Raw genomic sequence first — 19,065 nt, 5'->3', positions numbered from 1 at the left:
CATGTGAATTAATTCACTTGAACAGTACAGACACAAAACAAAATAAATGCAAAGAGACCACGCTAACAATGCAAACACAAAGAAAAACAAAGCATGCAATGGTTGAAGAGAAACAGACCTGGAGATGAAGAAACTGCAGTGGCATTGAAAGTGTGATGGTTGCTCAGTTTATGTTTGTCTGTTTCAAACCTTCTCATTCTGTTATATATTTGCATCTGCTTCTTACCTCTTTCTTTCCTCCGCGTCTTCATCACTATCTCTACTGATTCCTGCACTTTCTTCTCCCCATTTCTGCAGATTTTATTTGCAGAAAAATGAAGCAAAGTAGCTTTTTTTTTCTGTCTTTTTTTTTTTCTCTCCTCTTTCTTTCTTTTTCCCTTTGCCCCCGCTAGGCCATTAAAGAGGCTTATATACAGTCTAATATATCTCTATTTAGGAAAGATTCAATGCATTAATTCTAGGATGCAAATCCCTACTGATTTACAGTAAAAAAAAACACAAAAAAGAAACCGAAATATTCTGATTTGTATTCTGATTTTAGCAATTAGTTTCCATTGATCAAAGCGTGGTATAGCTCCTTTCTTTCCTTCCATAGCTGTGACCATGAAGCACTAGCTGCTCCCTTTGAAATGAGGCAATAAAAATGTGGTATGCAGCTCTCCATTCAAGTGAGAGAAACATGGAAACCAAACAGGAAATTGCAGATAAAAAGGAAAGAAAAAAACGGGATAGCTATGCAAGTAAAAACGTGGTTTCTCAATTTCTTCCTTCGGCAAAATTCCTTCTAATTTTATCTTCAATCAACTTCCTTATTTTAGCACCTTTTCCATTTGGTCCTTGGTCCAAAAAAGGGCTTCAAATTGGCCTGCAATTGGTCTTCAAACTTTAAGCATCTTGCAAGTGTGTCCCTACTAACTCGGGCAAAAAAAAATCATTCTCGCGGCAAGAATCCCTACTTTCACACTAGATATTTAAACGGGAATATCCTGAGCTTCTGATATCGAAATCAAGCGATTCAAAAGCTCAAATTTATCTACACGTTAAAGACTACAACTTTGATGAAGGAGTCGAAATGAGATAAAATCATTTTAGAGAACAAAATCTGACAGTAATTTGGTTGATCAAAAAGGATCTCCTGATCAAATTCAGAAACTGACAATGTCGAGAATCTCGATATGACTGAAAGGATGACCTAAGAACAAATCAACAAAATTTGTGATGGAAATAGAGTTTTTAGTGCAAAACTCGACTCAGGATCCTTCTCGCGGTAGAATTCTCTACTTTCACGTTAGATATTCAAATATGAATATTATGAGCTTTTGATATCGAAATCAAGCGATTCAAAAATTCCAAATCTATCTATGTGTCCCAAACTACAACTTTGATGAAGGATTCAAAGTGAGATAAAATCTTTTTAGATAACAGAATCTGGTAGGAATATAGTTGGTCAAAAAGGGTTCTTGATTTGACAATGCCAAGCATCCAAATCTGACTAAGAGTCTACCTTGAGAACATTGATCCCTAGGACCTAATAAAGGTGTAGGCTAATTTTTCAACATGTCATGAGTGACGGAATATAGTTAGGATGGTCAGATATCGTACGAAACCAAATCAGAATCAGAGCCTACGTTAGAATAAAAAATTACAACAGTGGCAGAACCAGTTTTTTTTAGTGCAAATTCTGAGGGATTTATCCAACCTTAAAAACCAGATAAAGAAGAATTGAATTTAGCATTATAAAAATTCTTGATCAATCTAAGAAAACCTGATAATAGCAGCAAAGGGAAAGGATAAAGAGAGCAAAAAACAACTCAAACAGGGTTTCAAAAAAAAAAAACAAATAATACAATTTACTTGGATTAATCAGGCAAACAAGTTGTTGTTGTGCAAAAAAAAAATAACTAGAAGATAAAGAGTGTGTTTGGTATTGCGGTAGCTGTTGTGGTTGTGGTTTGAAAAAAATTGTTTTATAAAAAGTACTTTTAGTTGAGGTTGGTTTGAAAAAATAGGTGTTTAGTTAAAACTGTGATTGAAATTGAGGTTGAAGAAAAAATAGTTTTATGTGTTTGGTTAAGAATGCTTTTGAAATTGAGGTTATAAAATAATTTTAAAAAATATATATTAATATTGATGGTTTTAAATTTAAATATTGTAAAATTAATTACTCCTATTACATCATGAAAAAAATAATACTTTATATAAAATATTTTTTATTATTCCATTAGTTATTTATAATTCCATTACATACAAAATTCATCCGATAAGAACTACAATTTTCATAATTTTTTGAGCGTGTAATAAAATTAGATAAAATATTATCATATATAAAATAAATATTACTGTACGAGTGAATTTAATTCACTTTATACTATTTTTTTTAGAAAAAAAATATTGTTCACATCGCGAATGAATTTAATTCTCTAAACTAGTTTTTTTAAAAAAAAAATTAATACAATTAACACACTTAAAAAAAAAACTGCAGACAGTGCAAGTGAATTTCACTATTCACGTGAACAGTGCGGTGAATGCACTGTTTGTTATTTTTTATCCGCTACAATGCATGAAAAGCAGGTTTTTGTAACTTTTTCTTTACAGCGTTTTATACGCAAAAATCACGTGGGCCCCATGCACAATAAATAACATTTTAAATAAAACGCAGTCCCAGCCGCGTAGACAAACGCCATCAAAGGTTAGGATCATTTTGGGTCCACATTACCGGATCCACGGTTACCTTCCACGTATTATTTGCCTGATTGCAAATCATGGCCACTCTTGATTTCTTTACTTGTCAATTGAAATACAAGTTTACATTATAACTATCATTGTTTTTCCAATTTGAGATAACCAGCGGCCCCCCAGTGTAGTTATATATATATATATATGATCATTCGTTGTAAAAGCTCCTGGGGTCCATGTTTTCTGGATGCATATTCATTGAGACAATATCTAACATTTTTGTCTTGATGATTGTTTTGGTGCATATGCTATGTGCTGTCTATTTCAGAAACACTATTTTCCTGATCAAGAATGATGGCCTAGCTAGCTAGCTAGCTAGCTATGGATTACTAAGAAATTCCATGGCTTGTGTAGCACAACGTGTTTTCAATGTTTTTGGATAAAGGCAACAATACATCTAAGAGAGGGTGAATTAAATGTTCTATTAATAATAACAAATAATATAATTTACTGATTAAAACATGATTAACAAACCATATAATTAAATTGTGTAAAGGAAAGAGTTAAGTGATAGAAATTGAAAACTCAATTTTTAATGTGATTTGATGAGTCTATATCCACACTTTAAATGTCAAAATGTACTTGAGTATTGTATCCTTTACTAATTCAAGCTTAAGATCACAATGTTACTTGGTGAATCTACACCAAACCTTTTTTCACCGAACAAAGAAAATTTCTCTGTAAAATTTTACTGTGATGATTTCCCTCACCAATAACTAGAAGTTTTTAACCTAAACTCTCAAAAGTTTATAATTGATGATTTTTTTTATAACAAATTACTCTTTTAATAAAGTGGATAATATAATTAAAATTTTTAGTCTCTCTATATCTCACAAGATAACATTTAATGGATCGGAAAGTGTTTAAATGTTGTAAAAATAAGAATATATACTCTTATACAAGATTATAAAAGTTTTAATATACAGATATAAATATGATTAGATATTGATGATTTTAAAGTGCTTTAATTCTTAAAATAGCTTGTATGTAGTATATGTTTGGATTTTATATTTAATTATATAATTAGATCAGCTATATACATGTTTCTAATAAAAACTACTTGTTTTATCGTCATTATTGCTCCTTGACAGATAAAATAATTGACTAGTTCTTATAAATTCTGAAGTGTTACAACAAATTTATTTGGTTATGGGAAGAGGAAATAATAAGCCGGGGGGGGGGGGGGGGGATAACAAGCATAAGCTAGCAATGAACTTGGAAATAAGGACCGCATTCGAAATTCGGACAGCTCAGATTAATGGACATACGAAGAGCATCTATCACAAAGTGAAAACATGGCAAACACCAGCTCGGATACCAATTACCTTCTTTTTAAAATAAAAAATACAAGCTAATTTGTTTGTCTAGATTTTCATTCAAAGCAACCTCAAGTCGAGTACCGAACGACGCAGCTCATTGCAGGATTATTGTTTGTAAATTTGGCTCATTTTATTTCCAATATTCGCAGAATGCTGTGAAATGGAAAAGGCAAAATCATTACATGAATCCTTTTGCACCATTCCCGCACAATCATATCAGATTATCATCTGTACCCTGGTAATGACGTGGATGACATTTCACTGCCTACATAAATATGTTTTTTTTTTAAAAAAGCGCACAAATTGTATACCTTAAATGAGCATTTTCATTACAATTGCATACCTTAAATTCATAATGCAGCATTTGTTGAGTGCAGTACATCATAATTCACCCAGCTGAGGAGAAATTTTGGAGTCTGTACTACAAAAGGGACTGTTTTTCACAAAATTGGCCATTCATAATCTTACAACTGGGCCTCCTCCTTGGTAGGGTAGCTGATCATTTGCAGCCACATACAGAACTGTCCCTGTCAAAATCCAGTTAACCTTTTGCTTGGGATTTAAGATTTCTTTGAAACTTGTCAAATATTGGATTTTCCACTAATTCCTTAGCAGAAGGCCTCCGGATGGGATCAGGATCGACCATGACCTGATAGAATTACCAAACCATCAGATCCAAAAAGCCATGCAATTTAAAGATTTTTTTTAATGGAAAAAGTTTATTGATATTTCATAAAAATAGTATACTTGATACATGATGAAAGAACAAGATTCATCTGCAACAAAATGCTTTCCAACAAAATAGTATACTTTTAAGTATATAAATTGCTTCAAGCAGGTTTAGGTTATTACAAGGAACAGCTACTTAATGGGACAAAGAATTTTGTTTGTCACCTTAAAAAATTCACAAAAAGGCTACTAACATGTTATTTTGTTAGTGCTCCATATACAGTTCCAGCAAACTACTACACAGGGACAATTCTAACCAATGAAATAAGATAGAGCAGGAAGTGCAGGTAAGAGAACCATTCTGAACTAAGAAATTGAGCAAAACTGGATGTTTTTCTTTTAAGATGCTGCCTTGAAGACAGCTTAGACCCATTTCCATAAAAATCAACAAGCACAAGGGCAATTTGGCCTGCCTCGCTGAATACCCATCACAACAAGCCTGAAAAGGACCCAATTTTTAGGGCAAAGACTAGTTTATGATCCCTAACCCAAACACACATATGAACCAAATCAGTTCTAAATTTAGTTTTAAAATATTTGCTCACCATTTTTGCAAAATTGGATATATCTCTCAAACCGTACATCAAAACAAGCTGAAATTTTACTGGAAAATACTAGACACATGGAACTAACTTTAGGTAAATTTTCAAGTCAAATGGAGTTTGAGAACATATTATTTCAGATAGTCAAAGTTACTAGACAAATCTTGTCAAATTTGCCAAACTAGATTTTCGTGTACTGTTTGGGATATATCTGGAGCTACGGGTAGAATTGTTCTATGATTCAAGTTAGTTTGAAAACTAGACGTCTCAAGCTTTCCAACCATATATGGTAGGCCCAGCAATTCATCCAGACAAAAGAGAACAATGTGTTTGAAATAAGAACTGAAAATCTATCAAAAATATGCGAAAATTGAAGATTCGGATTGTTATCTATTTTGTTGGAGATTGCTTGACCATGTAATCAAGAGGTTCACATCAGTTGATATTAGAGCTAGGTTTCAAAAATTAGGTTATATCTTTTATTTTCTTCTTGTTAGTTTCAGCTTTCTTAGGTTTAGTTTTCTTTGATTTGGTTTTCAATTATTTTATATTTTGTGTCTAAAGTATAGTAGTTTGCATCTAGGATTCCTTAAAAAAAGTTTTATTTTATTTTGTTGTTGTCTCAAAATATATCCGTAGTATCAAGAGTTAGAAAAAAAAAATGTCCAGAAATCACTTTTGTCAAATTTGCCATAGAACACAAACAAGGAAGAATTTGGACCAAACCAATTCAGAAAATTCTCAATTTTTTTTATACTAGTTCTAGGAGTCCGAATTGCACCCCATATAAAATTTGAGCTCATTTGGAGATCATTTGCTATAGTAACCAAGATCAAAATTAAAACTTGTCGTAACAAGTCTGATTCATATTAGAAGGGGATCTCGAGTCAAATAAATTCAAAAAATTCTCAAATTTTATATACAGGGTTTTAAGATTTTAATCTCGCCCCATATAAAATTTAAGATCATTTGGAGTTCTTTTGCTATAGAAACTAAACTCAAAATTGAAACTTGTCATAACGGATCTAATTAGCGTCAGTAATTCAAACTTGTTTTGCTATTATTATTTTTCAATTATAACCGTATAATAACATCATAATTCATATATTTATGTGTCAATTAAAAAAAAAATTATATAACCTTTGCATCTTTTTTTTCTTTCACATCTTTCAAAACGTTCATTTTTCAAAAATAATCGTTCCACTCACAAAATTATAATCGTAGTTTTGTTTTTGCATGTTTACATTTTTTTCTTGCTTTTTGAGTCATATATACATATTTGGATACACTACGCTGGTTGTTATATTTGATGTTGATTTTAATTTCACAAGAATCGAAGAAAGGTGAGACGAGAAGAAAAAAATGTAGTGAACATATTTGAGTGAAAAACCTATAATTAAGTGAATCAAGAGAGTATAAGCATATGAGGGAGTGGAAAAGGAATATATATTTCTTGTGACTAACCAATTTTCAGATTCAAAGATGTCAAAGGCAAACAGCAACATGGCACTACATAAAGGAGACAATGAAATTATAACTTGGTTAAGTATTATGAATCAACAGATGGATCAAATAACCAATGAATTTGGAGAAAGAGTGGATAGGTTGGAGAGGCAGCGTGTTAATAATCAAATGATCATGATATGGTTCAAATTAGGTCTGAGCAAAAAGAATTTAATTTTAAGAGGGTTGTTATGCGAGTTAACACTAATATAGATAAGTTTGTAGCTAATAATGCGAACATGAGTAATGTTGATTTTGAAGATGTGTCCATGAGACATGGGGAACGTTTTGGACAACGACGGAATTGTCAGTTTGAAGGGAAAAGATACAGTGATAATTTTTGGTATAAGGGTAATTATAGATACCGAGACCATAATGCTGAGTTGGGTGGAGATTTGGATACAACTAAGCTAAAAATACCGGTTTTTCAGGGGAAGAATGATCATGAAGTTTATTTAAAGTAAGAGAAAGGTAGGGTAAATTTTTTTGCATCACAATTATCCAAAGCCCAAGAAAGTCAAGTTTGTTGTGATTGTTTTTACTGACTTTGTCATTGTTTAATGGGATCAATTAGTGACAAACCACATGAAAAATTATGAAAGGCAAATTGATATTTGGGATGAGATGAAATTCCTTATGAGAAGAAGATTTGTGCCTAGCCACTATTATAGAATATTGTATCAAAGGTTGCAAAATTTGAGTCAATGTACAAAGAATGTTGATGAGTACTTCAAGGAGATGGAACTTGCTATTATTTGAACTAATGTTAAGGAGGATAGGGAGGCTATTATGGCTAGATTCGTGAATGGCCTTAATCATGATATAGCTTATATTATGGAGTTGCATCATTATACGGAGTTAGAAGAGATGGTGCATCTAGCTGTGAAGGTGGAGAAACAACTTAAACAAAAGGGTACCATTTGGAAAGCCAACCATTAAGCCCTTTAAAACCTTAGAAACCTAATTGGAAGGCCAACACTGGAATGGTCCATCACAGCAGAATGAGGAAGGCAAGGCTGAATACCCTAAAGAAAAGAAAGACATCTCAATCGTTGTTAAAGGTAACAATGTTACTCCTACTTCTCATAGTCGTGACATTAAATGTTTTCGTTGTCTAAGCTTTGGTCATGTTGCTTCATAATGTCCAAACAAAAGAGTCATGGTTATGAAAGCTAATAAAGGTTGAAATTGGCACCAAGGATGAAGAGGAGAAGATGCCACCATTGAAGAATGTTGATGATGTTTGTCTTGAGTATCTGGTTGAGAGAGAAGCACTTGTGGTGAGAAGAGCAATGAATATGCATTTCAAGGTGAATCATTTGGAAGGTCAGAGGGACAATATATTCCACACGAGATACCATGTTCATAATAAGGTATGTAACTTAATTATAGATTATGATAGTTGCATTAATGTAAATAGTACTAAATTGGTAAGCAAGTTGAACTTGCACACTACCAAACATCTCATACCTTATAAATTACAATGGTTGAATAATAAGTGAAAGTGAATAAGCATGTTTTGGTTGCTTCTTTTATTGGTAAATATTGTGATGAAGTGTTATGTGATGTTGTGTCAAAGTAAGTTAGTTACTTGTTGCTTGGTAGACCATGGCAGTATGATAGGAGAGTTATGCATGATGAATTAAAGACCTATAACTCTTATATCTTTAACACCTAAGCAATTATATGAAGTGCAACTGAAATTGAAAAGGTAGAAGATAGTTGAGAAGGATAGCTTATCAAAAGGACCTTCTTTGCTAACAAGGTTCTTCTTGATTTTGATGGTGATGCTATTCTTCAACTTAGCATTGATTTGTTGACCTTAGAAGAAGTTTTCTATAATACAAATTCAAGGACAAATCTTTTTAAGGAAGGGGAGGAAGATACGAACCAAGTCAAGTCTAGATTTGACCTTAAAATATCTATTGACCAGTTTTGCGAGATTAAGCATATCTCAAATCATATATCGAAATGAGTTGAAATTTTACATGGAGATACTAGACATATGAAACTTAATTTTGGTAAATTTTCAAATCAAATGTAGTTCGAGAACATACTATTTCAAATTATCAAAATTACTAGACAAGTCTTGTCAAATCTGTCAGACTAAACCTTAGTGTACTATTTGGAACATATCTATTGACCTTAGTGTACCTTAGTCAAACTAGATATCTCAAGATTTCTAACCATATATGGCAGGCCCAGTAATTCAATTAAATGAAAAAAAAACATGTTTGAAGTCAGGACTAAAAATCTATCAAGAATGTGTAAAAATTAAAGATTCAGGCTACATGGAGGAATTTTTACATGAAAACTTTGTTTTTATTATCCTATTTTATTTATTTATTTTTAAAATAATTATTTTTAATTTGAATTTGTTCCAACCTATTAGACATTGTTTTAGGAGTTTATTTCATTATTTGACTTATGTTTATTAATTATTAATTTAAACTCATTAGCTTGGAACCCAAAAGGATCTATTAAGGTTAGTTAAATGAGACTATATTATGTTTTTTGACTACAAATTTCAGTAGCAAGTTGAAAAATAAACATGAGTTTTCTTTTTATTTGTTTGTGGCAAAACAATCTTTTTTTATAATGACAAAGATCATACACTAACTTATCAAAGGTTAACTAACTTTGTAGCATCATTCGCATACTTAGGGGTTTTAGATATAAGATTATCTCTGGATCCAAGTCTTTTTTCAACAATTTTGGTTCTCAAGTATAGGGTTACCTCTAGTTTAAAGTTCTATCAAATCTAATTTTCATTCACATAAATTTTATGAGCCCCATGATGGGTCAAATAAATCCTGATCTGCTGAAGGACAGGGCACAAAACCAGGATGGACCACAAGTAGAGAAGACAAGAAAATAACATGCGATACCTTTAGTAAGTGTTGAAGTTGCAACGAATGACCAGGAAGGAGAGGCAGTTTTCCCTCCCTAAGGTTCATAAACTGGAATCCTGATTGTGGCAAAGTTGACCCCCTAATAAGCTCATAAATAGCTGCTCCCAAGGAAAAGATGTCAACTTTGTCAAGATAATTGTAGTTCTCATTCAGGATCTCTTGAGGCATATAACGTGCATCACCCTCTTCAACTGGTAGACTCTGGTCAAGAAGAGTTGCACATCCAAAATCACCAAGCTTGTAAACTCCATTCTTGACATAAATATTATCAGGTTTCACATCTAGGTGAGCTATTCCTCTCTCATGAATAAACTGCAATGCCTTCGCAATCTGTAAAAGTTCTGGTGTAAGAAATAGCATATGAAATTTGCTGACATTTTCAGAAAAAGTTAATTTGTGACAATGCATATGTCACCACTGAAAATTATCCAGTTCATATGAAGCTTTGAGTTTTATATGGTCCACGGAAATGTTCACCTGAAACAAGACTTGCAGTGCTTCTCCCTCTGTTAAGGATTTGGAAGATCTATTGACAGATAAGCTGCAATCACAGAGTTCCATCTGAATGTAGAGTTGCTCATTTTCAAACCAAGAAGAGTAGTATCCAACAATGTTCTCATGACATCCTACAGATGTAAGACCATTAAACCAGCTTGGAAAAATTTCTTTCATGCCACAGCAAGCAGAAGTACAAAAAGTTCAGAAAATAGTACTACACTAACCTAAAGCTGCTAGAGCTTGAACCTCCATCAATGCTTTCCTCCTGTAAAATGTAAACAGTACAGCATAAATATGTTGGTTGAACAAATGATTTTGGAATCTTAAAAACATGAAGAAACCACCTTTCTGCGTCCTGATGCAACTGCCTTGTGCTATGCTTCACCGCATACAAGCAACCATCGATTCTTTTCAGAACTTTGAAAGCACAACTGAAGTTCCCAGTTCCAATTTGCTTTAAGGGGAAGCAAAGTACTTAAAGTAAGCACAAGAAATGAAACATAGTGATTTGAACAAGAACATAGCTTTTAGAATCAGGATACATACCTGGATCTCGTGAAAATCTATGTGATAGCGTGAGAGGCCATCTCCATGGACAAATGCAGGAAAAAACTCTGTAGATTGTAGCATAAAGTAACTAAAATATTCTAAATGACCTTTATCTGGAGCAAAATTTTGAATTTTTAAAATTTATACAAAAAATAATGGATACACAATTTTAGGAGTCCCAGTACAATCATGTTCACTGATAACTAACAAGGATGCACCTGCGCATTTTGATCTCTGATTGCCAAATGGATCTATACCCTCTTCTGAAGCATCCATTAAATATGGGTTCTTGATGCAAGGAGGGGGCATGACCCGACAGCGTAAATAAACAGCAGATTGTGATACATAATTTTGAGGCTTCTTTATTTCAGTAGTTGATGTTTTCTCAATCATCATTTCCTCTGAATTGATGTTATCTTTCCCAATATCCACAATTTGTTGCTGGTCCGATAATGTAGGGCTGAGAGGATGAACTGGAGATACCACAAAAGAGAAGCAATATAAAACCCATCAAGCTGTACCGGTCAAGAATGCCGCACAATATAAAACCCATCTTACCCTGTCGAAGCTTTTTTATTTTGGCAGTGTTCACTTTCTCCGGTGATTTGGGGCACTGAATGTTTTCCTGTGGTAAATCAATCAAAAAGTCGGAAAAATAATTTTCAATCCACAGCATGTATCAATCTGTACAACACTGCTTAAAGCATCACCTTGTTGCAATCAGAACTGTAAAGTAGATTTTGATTGTCTGGTGTGATATAATCTGGAGTGCTGCATATACAACAAGAATTGTAAGGGTAAAAAACAACAGATTATAACTTAAAATACTTGCAGAATGCCATATAAATTCATCGACGCCGAAAAGGGATTGCATTTCAAATAGATTAAATTAATAATATAATTACTCGTCCAATTTTCGGACAAAACCCTAATTAAAACCCATTATAAAAAAAAAAAAACATTAATATTAAATTCATATTCATCTATTGTCCAAATAAGAAACACAAATTACCAGAAGAAATCCTGGCTGAGGATGAAATCTCTTTCATCAACATCCTCGGCAACCAGCTGAGGATCGGTTAGTTCGGAGTCCAAAAGGTTCTGGAATCGAGACGATGATGCTGCTGAGGTGGAAGAGGATGATTGGATTTGGTGGTGCTGACCTTGTTGCAAGTGACTTACTAACGGGCGCTTCATTTTGGTGGTGCTGCTACTCTCCCTCCTCCTATTACTCTTCCTGTAGCTTCTCTTTGTTAGGGTATTCCTCTTCATCGACTCTCACTCTCTCGTTCCGTGGCTCTTGAGTCTCTTCGGCTTCTCTCTCTCTCTCTCCCCCTCGCTTGTTTTGTGAGAAAAATCGGATTTTTTTTATTTTTATTTTTTAGATTTTTGGAAAATCAAAATGGCGCGGGAGGCTTCTGCTTTTGCAGGGATCAGGTGAGGGACGGACTACTTTATGACGGAAGTGTGATTGATTTAACTGGTTGAATTATTGATAAGATCTGATGTTAGACTTTTGAATCAGGGATCTACGGTATGACGATTAGTTAGAGAGATGCTTATGTTGCATCAGCGTACCAGGGAAGTGTTTCCTCTAGTGGGGGTGGGGGACAGGAAGGCGCGCTTTTACAGAATTGTTTTGTTTCTTTTGATTAACCCAACCATTTTGTACACGATGGGTTTTCTTGGAGTGTATATGTTTTTTAGGTTAAATTTCAATATACCGCCTAAGGTTAATGTGTTATGTCAATTTAATCTGAAACTTTTGTTTTGTTTTAATCAGACCCCGCATCTTTCATTTTTTTCCAATCTCCATTTTTTTCTTCAGGAGTGGAGTGTCTCTTTCGCTTCTTTCTTGGGGGAAATAATGGAGCATGCACAAATGTAAGGTGAATATGACCACCATTGTTTTTAAATTGAAGCTATAAATTAACAGTATAAACATGAACCAAATGTGTTACACTGTGGGATGATTAGTTTTTACATTTTTAAAGTATTTTTAAAAAAAATTTAAAATGTTTTTTTTTCAAATAAATATATTTTGATATTTTCAGTTTATTTCAATACACTGATGTCAAAAATAATTTTTTTAAAATAAAAAATATTATTTTAATATTTTTTTAATGAAAAAAACACTTTAAGAAACAACAACTACATTTTCAAACATACTTTTAATTATATAGAAAAAATATCTAAGGCACAGTAAATTCCTTCATTATCAAACCTAGCTTAATTCATCATCATCTAACTCATTATCTAAATTTTTATCTGGTTAAAGTTTTAAAATAAATCTTGTGAAAGTTATCTTAATATAATTTATTCAATTTAACAGGTTAAAAATACAGCTTAAATCATGACTTTGGCTAGATTAATCACAAAATAAGGACAATCCACCATGTTGCAAACTTATTTTTTATAAAAAAAAAAATATCATATGAAGCAAATTTTTAAAGCAAGAACTCCCAAATGCTCTTATTTTTATTTGAAACTATAGCAGCTCCATAAAAAGTAAATAAAAATCAATTATGAAAGTTAATTTTCAATAATAAAATATATAATCTAGATCATTGATTTAACAAAGTCTAATAAATTTATTTTTAAAATTTTAATTTTTATTAAATTATATAATAAAAAAAATCAAAAGCTCGTAAAAGCCAAAAATTAAAAATAGAGTGAAAAAAGGAAAATTAAATGCTTTACTATTTATAAGAACTGTGAGCACCATCGTCCAAGCAAAATCTTTTAGTGTTTTAAGGTAATAGGTAGTGTATCCATTTTCTTTCTTTCTTTTTCTCATGCAATAATATCACACCTAAAAAAAATTCAACCATAGAAATTTAGAGATTGTCGCGCGTGAATTACACTACAAAAAAAAAATAAACATGATGGATGGGATGATGGATGAGGTAAATTTCTTCAATATCACACCCACCGGACCCGAGGAGTAAAATTTGGATTTGATGGTGATCGATGATGCTGGGCCAGGCCCAAAAACTGAAGATGCAGCACTTAAAAATGACTCAAGTCAACAAGAAAAGAAATAAGGTTCACTTGTCGCTTGTTAACTATCCACCCTGAAAATGTGGCGGCAAAATTCTTTCCCGGTAGCGGCAAGAGACTCTCTGAAATTCTTCGCACGTTCTATTTCATTTTATGTTTTATCGAGTATTGTTATTCCTTTCGATAATTGCTTTTTTTTTTTCAGGGAAAATCGGATTCTGATCATAGCATTTCTGGTAATTTCAGCTACATTTGCAAAATTAAATATAGTTATATTTTTAAAGGGTTTTTCATTGATTTTATTTGGCCACAATTTAACAGACGAGGAAGATTTTGACGGAGATTTGAGAGAAAATTGTGTTTCTTTGACTGGGAATACACTGAAAGAGGTTACTTTATTTACTTCCCTTTTTAACTACTGCAATGAGTGCAAGTTTTACTCTTAAATCAGTGATCAAGTTCTTATCATTTCTTTTTATATATAAAAAAAAAAAAATAGGAAGGATGGGAACTTCAGTCACGACTGGATATCCTTCGAGGTATCTTTTCAATTTTTGCATATGATTTCCGAGAACATGCTGTGCTGACATTGTGTGTGTGTGTGTGTGTGTGTGTGTTTGTGTATTGTAAATTTCTCGTGTAATGTGTTAGATTAGAAATGCTAGTCAGCTACTGCTCGCTACCTCTGATGATCTTGAATTAAAAAAAAAATTCCATGAGTATTCTCCCTGTGCGTGCAGGTATGAATGCGCAAAGTAGTGGAAATAGAACTAGCTATTTAGCGAGTGAGGTATGTGTAATGAGATATCCATTGAAGTTCTCCTTTTCTAGTCTGTTTGGAATATATTAAAAACTAATGCGATGATGTTGCCATGATCAGAAGCAAACAAATTTCAAAATCGATGATGAACTCGAGATGCCTGATTTCCCTAATGAGGAGGGTACTTTCTTTTTCTCCCCTAGAAAAGGATCTGCACATAACTCTAAAGATGAAGTCGATTGTGATGACAAGGTACTTTGTGCATTTCTTCCCATTACTCCTTCCTTTTTTTAGTGGTCACCATCATCATTATTTTGTGAAATCTGTTGGAACAGGATAAATATGCATTGTTGGAATATTCAATTATGTCTAGTGACACAAAGTTTGATAAAGGTAATAATCTTCGAGGTTTTGGAAGGGAGAAGCAAGCTGAAGCATGCACATGGTCCCTGGTGAATAAAGAGGCTGAGACACTAATCAATTTGAATGAGAATGCACTCTCTTCCCATTCTGCTTATTCTAAAGGAAACAAATCTCATAAAGGTATTCTCTCATTCAAAGTAGTGTTGCATCTACATATCTCTTGAGATTGGTGGAGTGCCTTCTTATGCAAACTATAGGTGAATTCAGCCCTTCTATATTTGTTTGTGTTGGGAGACAATCAAAGACCGAGATGGATTGGCAATGAACCAAACTAAGAAATGAACAAAAGCATATGTAGAATAAACAATATGCGTGGTTTGACCTTTGACATATATTCACATGAAACTGTAAATAAAGTACCAATTACACCTCTCAGTGAGCTTTCCTATTTGGGTTTCTCGCACTCAGCAACCATTATTGAACATCATAGGAAAGGAAAATGCTAAACCTACAAAGACTTGATACCAAACTTGCGTAAGAAGTGACTCGGCATGCAGCCCAGCCATGTTCTATCTGTTATTGCTGGGTGATGGAAATAAGATGGAGAACCCAACCATGACATTAGTGAGATGGAAAAAAAGTTTGAAGTTCAGAGACAGTTTTTCATTGAGTTGACTCAATTAACTCGCACATCAATTTTAGCTCTGTTTTTCTTTTCAGAACCCTCACTTTTGTGGCTAGCCATCCTGACAAGCCAGCTCAGCTTGTAAGGAAAGTTTCTAAGCATTATTCATGAGTATAGCAGCAATCTGTTGGAAATTCCCAGATTGTGCATGTTGAGTTGCTAAGGAAGATGACTACTTGCTTACAAACCTGGAGTATGTTGCATCATGTATGCTTGGGTTACGGACTCGATCTGTTTAACTTTTTTGTTTTATTTCTAATTGATGAGCTGGAGCTGTATTGTTTAACTTAATTTTCTGGCAGCCAAGTTGTTGTTCAGTCTGCTGCTTTATGTGGCTTTGTACAAGGATGATGCCTTAGTTCCTCAACCGTGAATACCTTCATGACCTGCAGGTATCAGAGGCAAAGCCAAGCCAAAATTTGCTTTCCATTTTCAGTCACACAAAGATGGACTTTATCAACCTTTTATTTCTAAAGATAAAAATCCTATCACATTCAAGGTTGATGATGGGCCTGAAAGATCGGAAACAATTGAGAATAGAAATCTTGAAAATCTAAGTCCTGTGTTTCATGAGGAATTTTTTGGAGAAAATGTGAATTTGTCAGAGATTGAGCCTGTGGAAGCTGAAGCTCTTGGCAATGGCTTTGTTGACCATTCAATGGCTGAAATTTTAGATGGCCTTCAGGATAAGAATATTCAGCCAAGAGGAAATTCTAAATGGGTTAGCATTCTTCTCTGAACTGTAAATTTGCTTTCATATACAGTTCTCTTTTCTGAGTTTGATCAAGTATTTACTGCAGTATAGCAGAACAAATTCAAGGAGGGGACAGATAGTCATGAAGAGAAGTATGTCTTTATTGGGAGATAGAATCATTGATGATGAAGACCAACCTGAGCTGCTGGCTAGTGGATCATCTAGTGATGACGAGGTATTACTTGGTTGTCACTAGTTTATGATGGTTCGTGTCAAAATCATCAATGGCATCTGTACATTTGACCTTCACAGACCAATCATCAGAACATAAACCTTGCTGACCTGGAGATGAAGAAACGAACTATCGCTGATCGCTTTCAGGAAGCTTTAGCTGCTACCTCTGTGAGTGATGAAGGGGTCATTTTTGCAGCAGCTAAACCATCAGGGTAAAGGACAGAACTAGTTTCTTTCTGTTACTAGGCATGCTTTTGGTGATTGATTAAGTGAAGTCTAATAAGCAGTTCTAAATCAAGTATACTTCTTCTCCGCCAAATTCTGCAGTATTGGTTTGTTTGGGAAGTTGCAGCAGGTCATGCAGACTGAAAAGGAAAGAGATTCTGAGTTTCTGAAAAAGCTACAGATGGGAGCAAGCCCAAATAGTAAAAGCCTTATGATCATACACTCCTTTCATTCATAAAGCATTTCTTTAAAGTGGCTTGCATAAAACACTTTTATATGGACAAATGATATAAAGAGGCTTGTTATTTGTCCATGTATCCACCACTAATCTTTGGCACTTGTGTGATACAGGTGAACCATGCTCCATAGTTGCAAAGATCCTGTCCAGATGCTTTGATGCAAAGCTGATAGTTTGTCATTGCACTTTTGGTGAGAATATAAAGGTTGTGTTAAATTTCAGACCATGTTTCATATGGATTATTTCAACTACTTCAGACCTAGATGGTAGTGAAAATGTATGAACTGGCTTGATGTTGTTAAATACTAAGTTGCTTGTTGATGTTATCTTTGTATTTAGAATAAACAGTTATATTGCTAGTTAATTACATAATTGCCTTTTCTTTCGGAAGTTTTGGTGCTGAGTGCAAATTTCCCATCAACACCATGTGGATCATTCAATCTGAACTGAGTCTGACTATTGCGGTGTCCAAATTATCTTCTAATCCTTAAATTCTCTCTTTATCTCTGCACCCCACTTTGAAATACTGACACTAATCACAGAGCAATATGTGCTTCTAGCATCAAATCTCTACCCAAGCTTTCTCACATGTTTATGCCTCTGTAAAATGAAAACAAAAGGTGCATATCTATTTCTGCAGGATTCCCAGTCACCAGAGAGCTCCAAAACATTTGTTGATAGAGGAAGGATTAGGACGGTTATTTTCAGTCCAAGAGTTTGCAGCAATGTTGACCTTGATTTAGGGAACTTGATTTGTATTTACCCTCCCTGGTATGTACATATCTTTAACAGAGACAACAACTCTGATTTATTTCATTTACTGAATCTTAGCTGCTCAGAGAATGAACTAAATTTCTCTTACATAGAATCTGTTGGAAACTCTACTGCATAAGTGCTCTAGATGGAGATTGCAATAGCAATTGAATTGATGTGATTTTTTATGCATTTTGGGTGTATGTGCTGTTTAATTGACATGGTTTGTCTCACTTTTAACCTTTTCTTTTCATTTGTTTCTTCTTTTGATTAATATTCATTCCATTTTCAATCAATGATTTTGATGGTGAACTGTTGTGGACAGGAAGGAGGTTCAAGTAATTGGGAGTGATGAATTTGTTATTCTAACAACATATTTCTCCCACGTTTCAGCCTGATCTGTTCAGGCTCCGGGAGCAGGAGATGAGTATCTGTATTATTCTCGTGGTTGAATAACCTGTTTGGTTGCACTTTTGTATGCATTCATGTTCTCCATTCAACTGACTAGGAGGAGGAATACATATGATGTTAACCCAATTTGTTATCCTCAATTTTGTTCCTTTAATTGATGCATAAGATACCTGTGCAAGTTGGCTCTTGATGTTTAGAAATCTATTCAGACCCGTTCCCAAATTTTGGTAGAGCCATTTTTTCCTTGTGTTTTATATTTCCCCATTAGTCTTGGGCTTTTCAGGCCATGTTTTCCTTTTCCGTTCTTTTCTTCCTTCAATTGTTTTGGTGAAGTGGATCTTAGAAACTAAGGTGGTATCTAGCACTGCTAAATTGTAGGCACGGGGATCATATATCGCCACTTCATTTGGTTAAAAAGTTATTCCAGACTTCTATTGTTAGAACTTTGAATTGGAATTTGCCACCTTGAGCTAGCATTATCCATGTTATACGCGTATTGTGAAATGGTTTAGTTTCTATTTTTGCTATTACAGATTTAATAGTTATTGCTCCCTTGGTAGATAGAAAAAAGAATTTTTTTACTGCTCAAACTATAGCTCATTTTCTGAGCAATTAATGTTGTTCTATTTATCTAAGCAGCTTTGTGAGAATAAGTTCTTTCACCAGATCTTAGCAACTTTCTGGCTTCTTTGCTATTCAAGTTTTTTTTTTTTTTTTTTTAAAAAAAAAAAAAGTTCTGAATTTAGATTGGAGTATATTGTGCAATATTATCTAAAACAATACAAAGAAAGCTGATGTTAAATCACCCTACAACCCGTCCCAAATCGTATGATGAGGCTAAGTTGGCAATGAATGCGTTGACTTAAATATGATAGCTCAGAACATTGACACTTCACTCTCAAGTCTCAACAAGG

The 19,065-nt window shown here is 33.7% G+C and overlaps 2 protein-coding genes across 11 annotated transcripts; one reads left to right on the top strand and one right to left on the bottom strand.

Annotated features, from left to right (window-relative positions):
- Positions 1-4,043: 4,043 nt before the first annotated feature.
- On the bottom strand, positions 4,044-12,389 carry LOC118062764 (wee1-like protein kinase). Of its 3 annotated transcripts, XR_012169134.1 has the most exons (11): positions 11,801-12,385; positions 11,499-11,559; positions 11,347-11,413; positions 11,007-11,261; positions 10,786-10,853; positions 10,584-10,693; positions 10,464-10,504; positions 10,219-10,367; positions 9,718-10,071; positions 4,399-4,704; positions 4,044-4,320 (listed from the first exon to the last, which is right to left on the bottom strand). XR_012169134.1 is itself a non-coding variant. In XM_035076607.2 (10 exons), the coding sequence occupies exons 1-10, from the start codon at positions 12,058-12,060 to the stop codon at positions 4,597-4,599; spliced, it is 1,461 nt and encodes a 486-aa protein (XP_034932498.1). In that variant the 5' UTR covers positions 12,061-12,389; the 3' UTR covers positions 4,359-4,596. The 3 variants fall into 3 exon arrangements, 2 of the variants coding, with proteins under 2 accessions (XP_034932498.1, XP_034932497.1); XM_035076607.2 differs by lacking the exon at positions 4,044-4,320 and having other exon boundaries at positions 4,359-4,704; positions 11,347-11,401; positions 11,801-12,389; XM_035076606.2 differs by lacking the exon at positions 4,044-4,320 and having other exon boundaries at positions 4,359-4,704.
- A 1,388-nt stretch (positions 12,390-13,777) lies between these two features.
- LOC118062765 (uncharacterized) lies at positions 13,778-18,864 on the top strand. Of its 8 annotated transcripts, none has more exons than XR_012169060.1 (14): positions 13,778-13,892; positions 13,994-14,024; positions 14,110-14,177; positions 14,288-14,327; positions 14,529-14,578; positions 14,669-14,800; positions 14,884-15,091; positions 15,989-16,317; positions 16,397-16,525; positions 16,603-16,736; positions 16,852-16,949; positions 17,101-17,178; positions 17,628-17,758; positions 18,070-18,864. XR_012169060.1 is itself a non-coding variant. In XM_073407327.1 (14 exons), exons 1-14 carry the CDS (start codon positions 13,869-13,871, stop codon positions 18,136-18,138), a joined length of 1,527 nt encoding a protein of 508 aa, XP_073263428.1. In that variant the 5' UTR covers positions 13,778-13,868; the 3' UTR covers positions 18,139-18,864. The 8 variants fall into 8 exon arrangements, 6 of the variants coding, with proteins under 6 accessions (XP_073263428.1, XP_073263429.1, XP_034932500.1 ...); XM_073407327.1 differs by having other exon boundaries at positions 16,615-16,736; positions 17,101-17,192; positions 18,066-18,864; XM_073407328.1 differs by having other exon boundaries at positions 17,101-17,192.
- The last annotated feature ends 201 nt before the right edge of the window (positions 18,865-19,065 follow it).

The sequence above is a fragment of the Populus alba genome, chromosome 2, assembly GCF_005239225.2.
Source record: "Populus alba chromosome 2, ASM523922v2, whole genome shotgun sequence".
NCBI lineage: Eukaryota > Viridiplantae > Streptophyta > Magnoliopsida > Malpighiales > Salicaceae > Populus > Populus alba.
Note: the sequence above shows the minus strand (reverse complement) of the source record. Positions and strands in the feature narration are given on the sequence as shown.

Excerpts from the sequence above, each read along its gene's own strand:
- LOC118062765 (XM_035076609.2), top strand. The coding sequence starts at position 13,869 with ATGTGGCGGCAAAATTCTTTCCCG. Across the intron at positions 16,737-16,851 it reads GCAGCAGCTAAACCATCAGG|TATTGGTTTGTTTGGGAAGT; the intron begins GTAAAGGACAGA and ends CAAATTCTGCAG. Across the intron at positions 17,759-18,065 it reads ATTTGTATTTACCCTCCCTG|GAAGGAGGTTCAAGTAATTG; the intron begins GTATGTACATAT and ends TGTTGTGGACAG.
- LOC118062764 (XM_035076606.2), bottom strand. The coding sequence starts at position 12,060 with ATGAAGAGGAATACCCTAACAAAGAGAAGCTACAGGAAGAGTAATAGG. Across the intron at positions 10,368-10,463 it reads TCAAGCTCTAGCAGCTTTAG|GATGTCATGAGAACATTGTT; the intron begins GTTAGTGTAGTA and ends TTACATCTGTAG. Across the intron at positions 4,705-9,717 it reads AACTTCAACACTTACTAAAG|GTCATGGTCGATCCTGATCC; the intron begins GTATCGCATGTT and ends TAATTCTATCAG.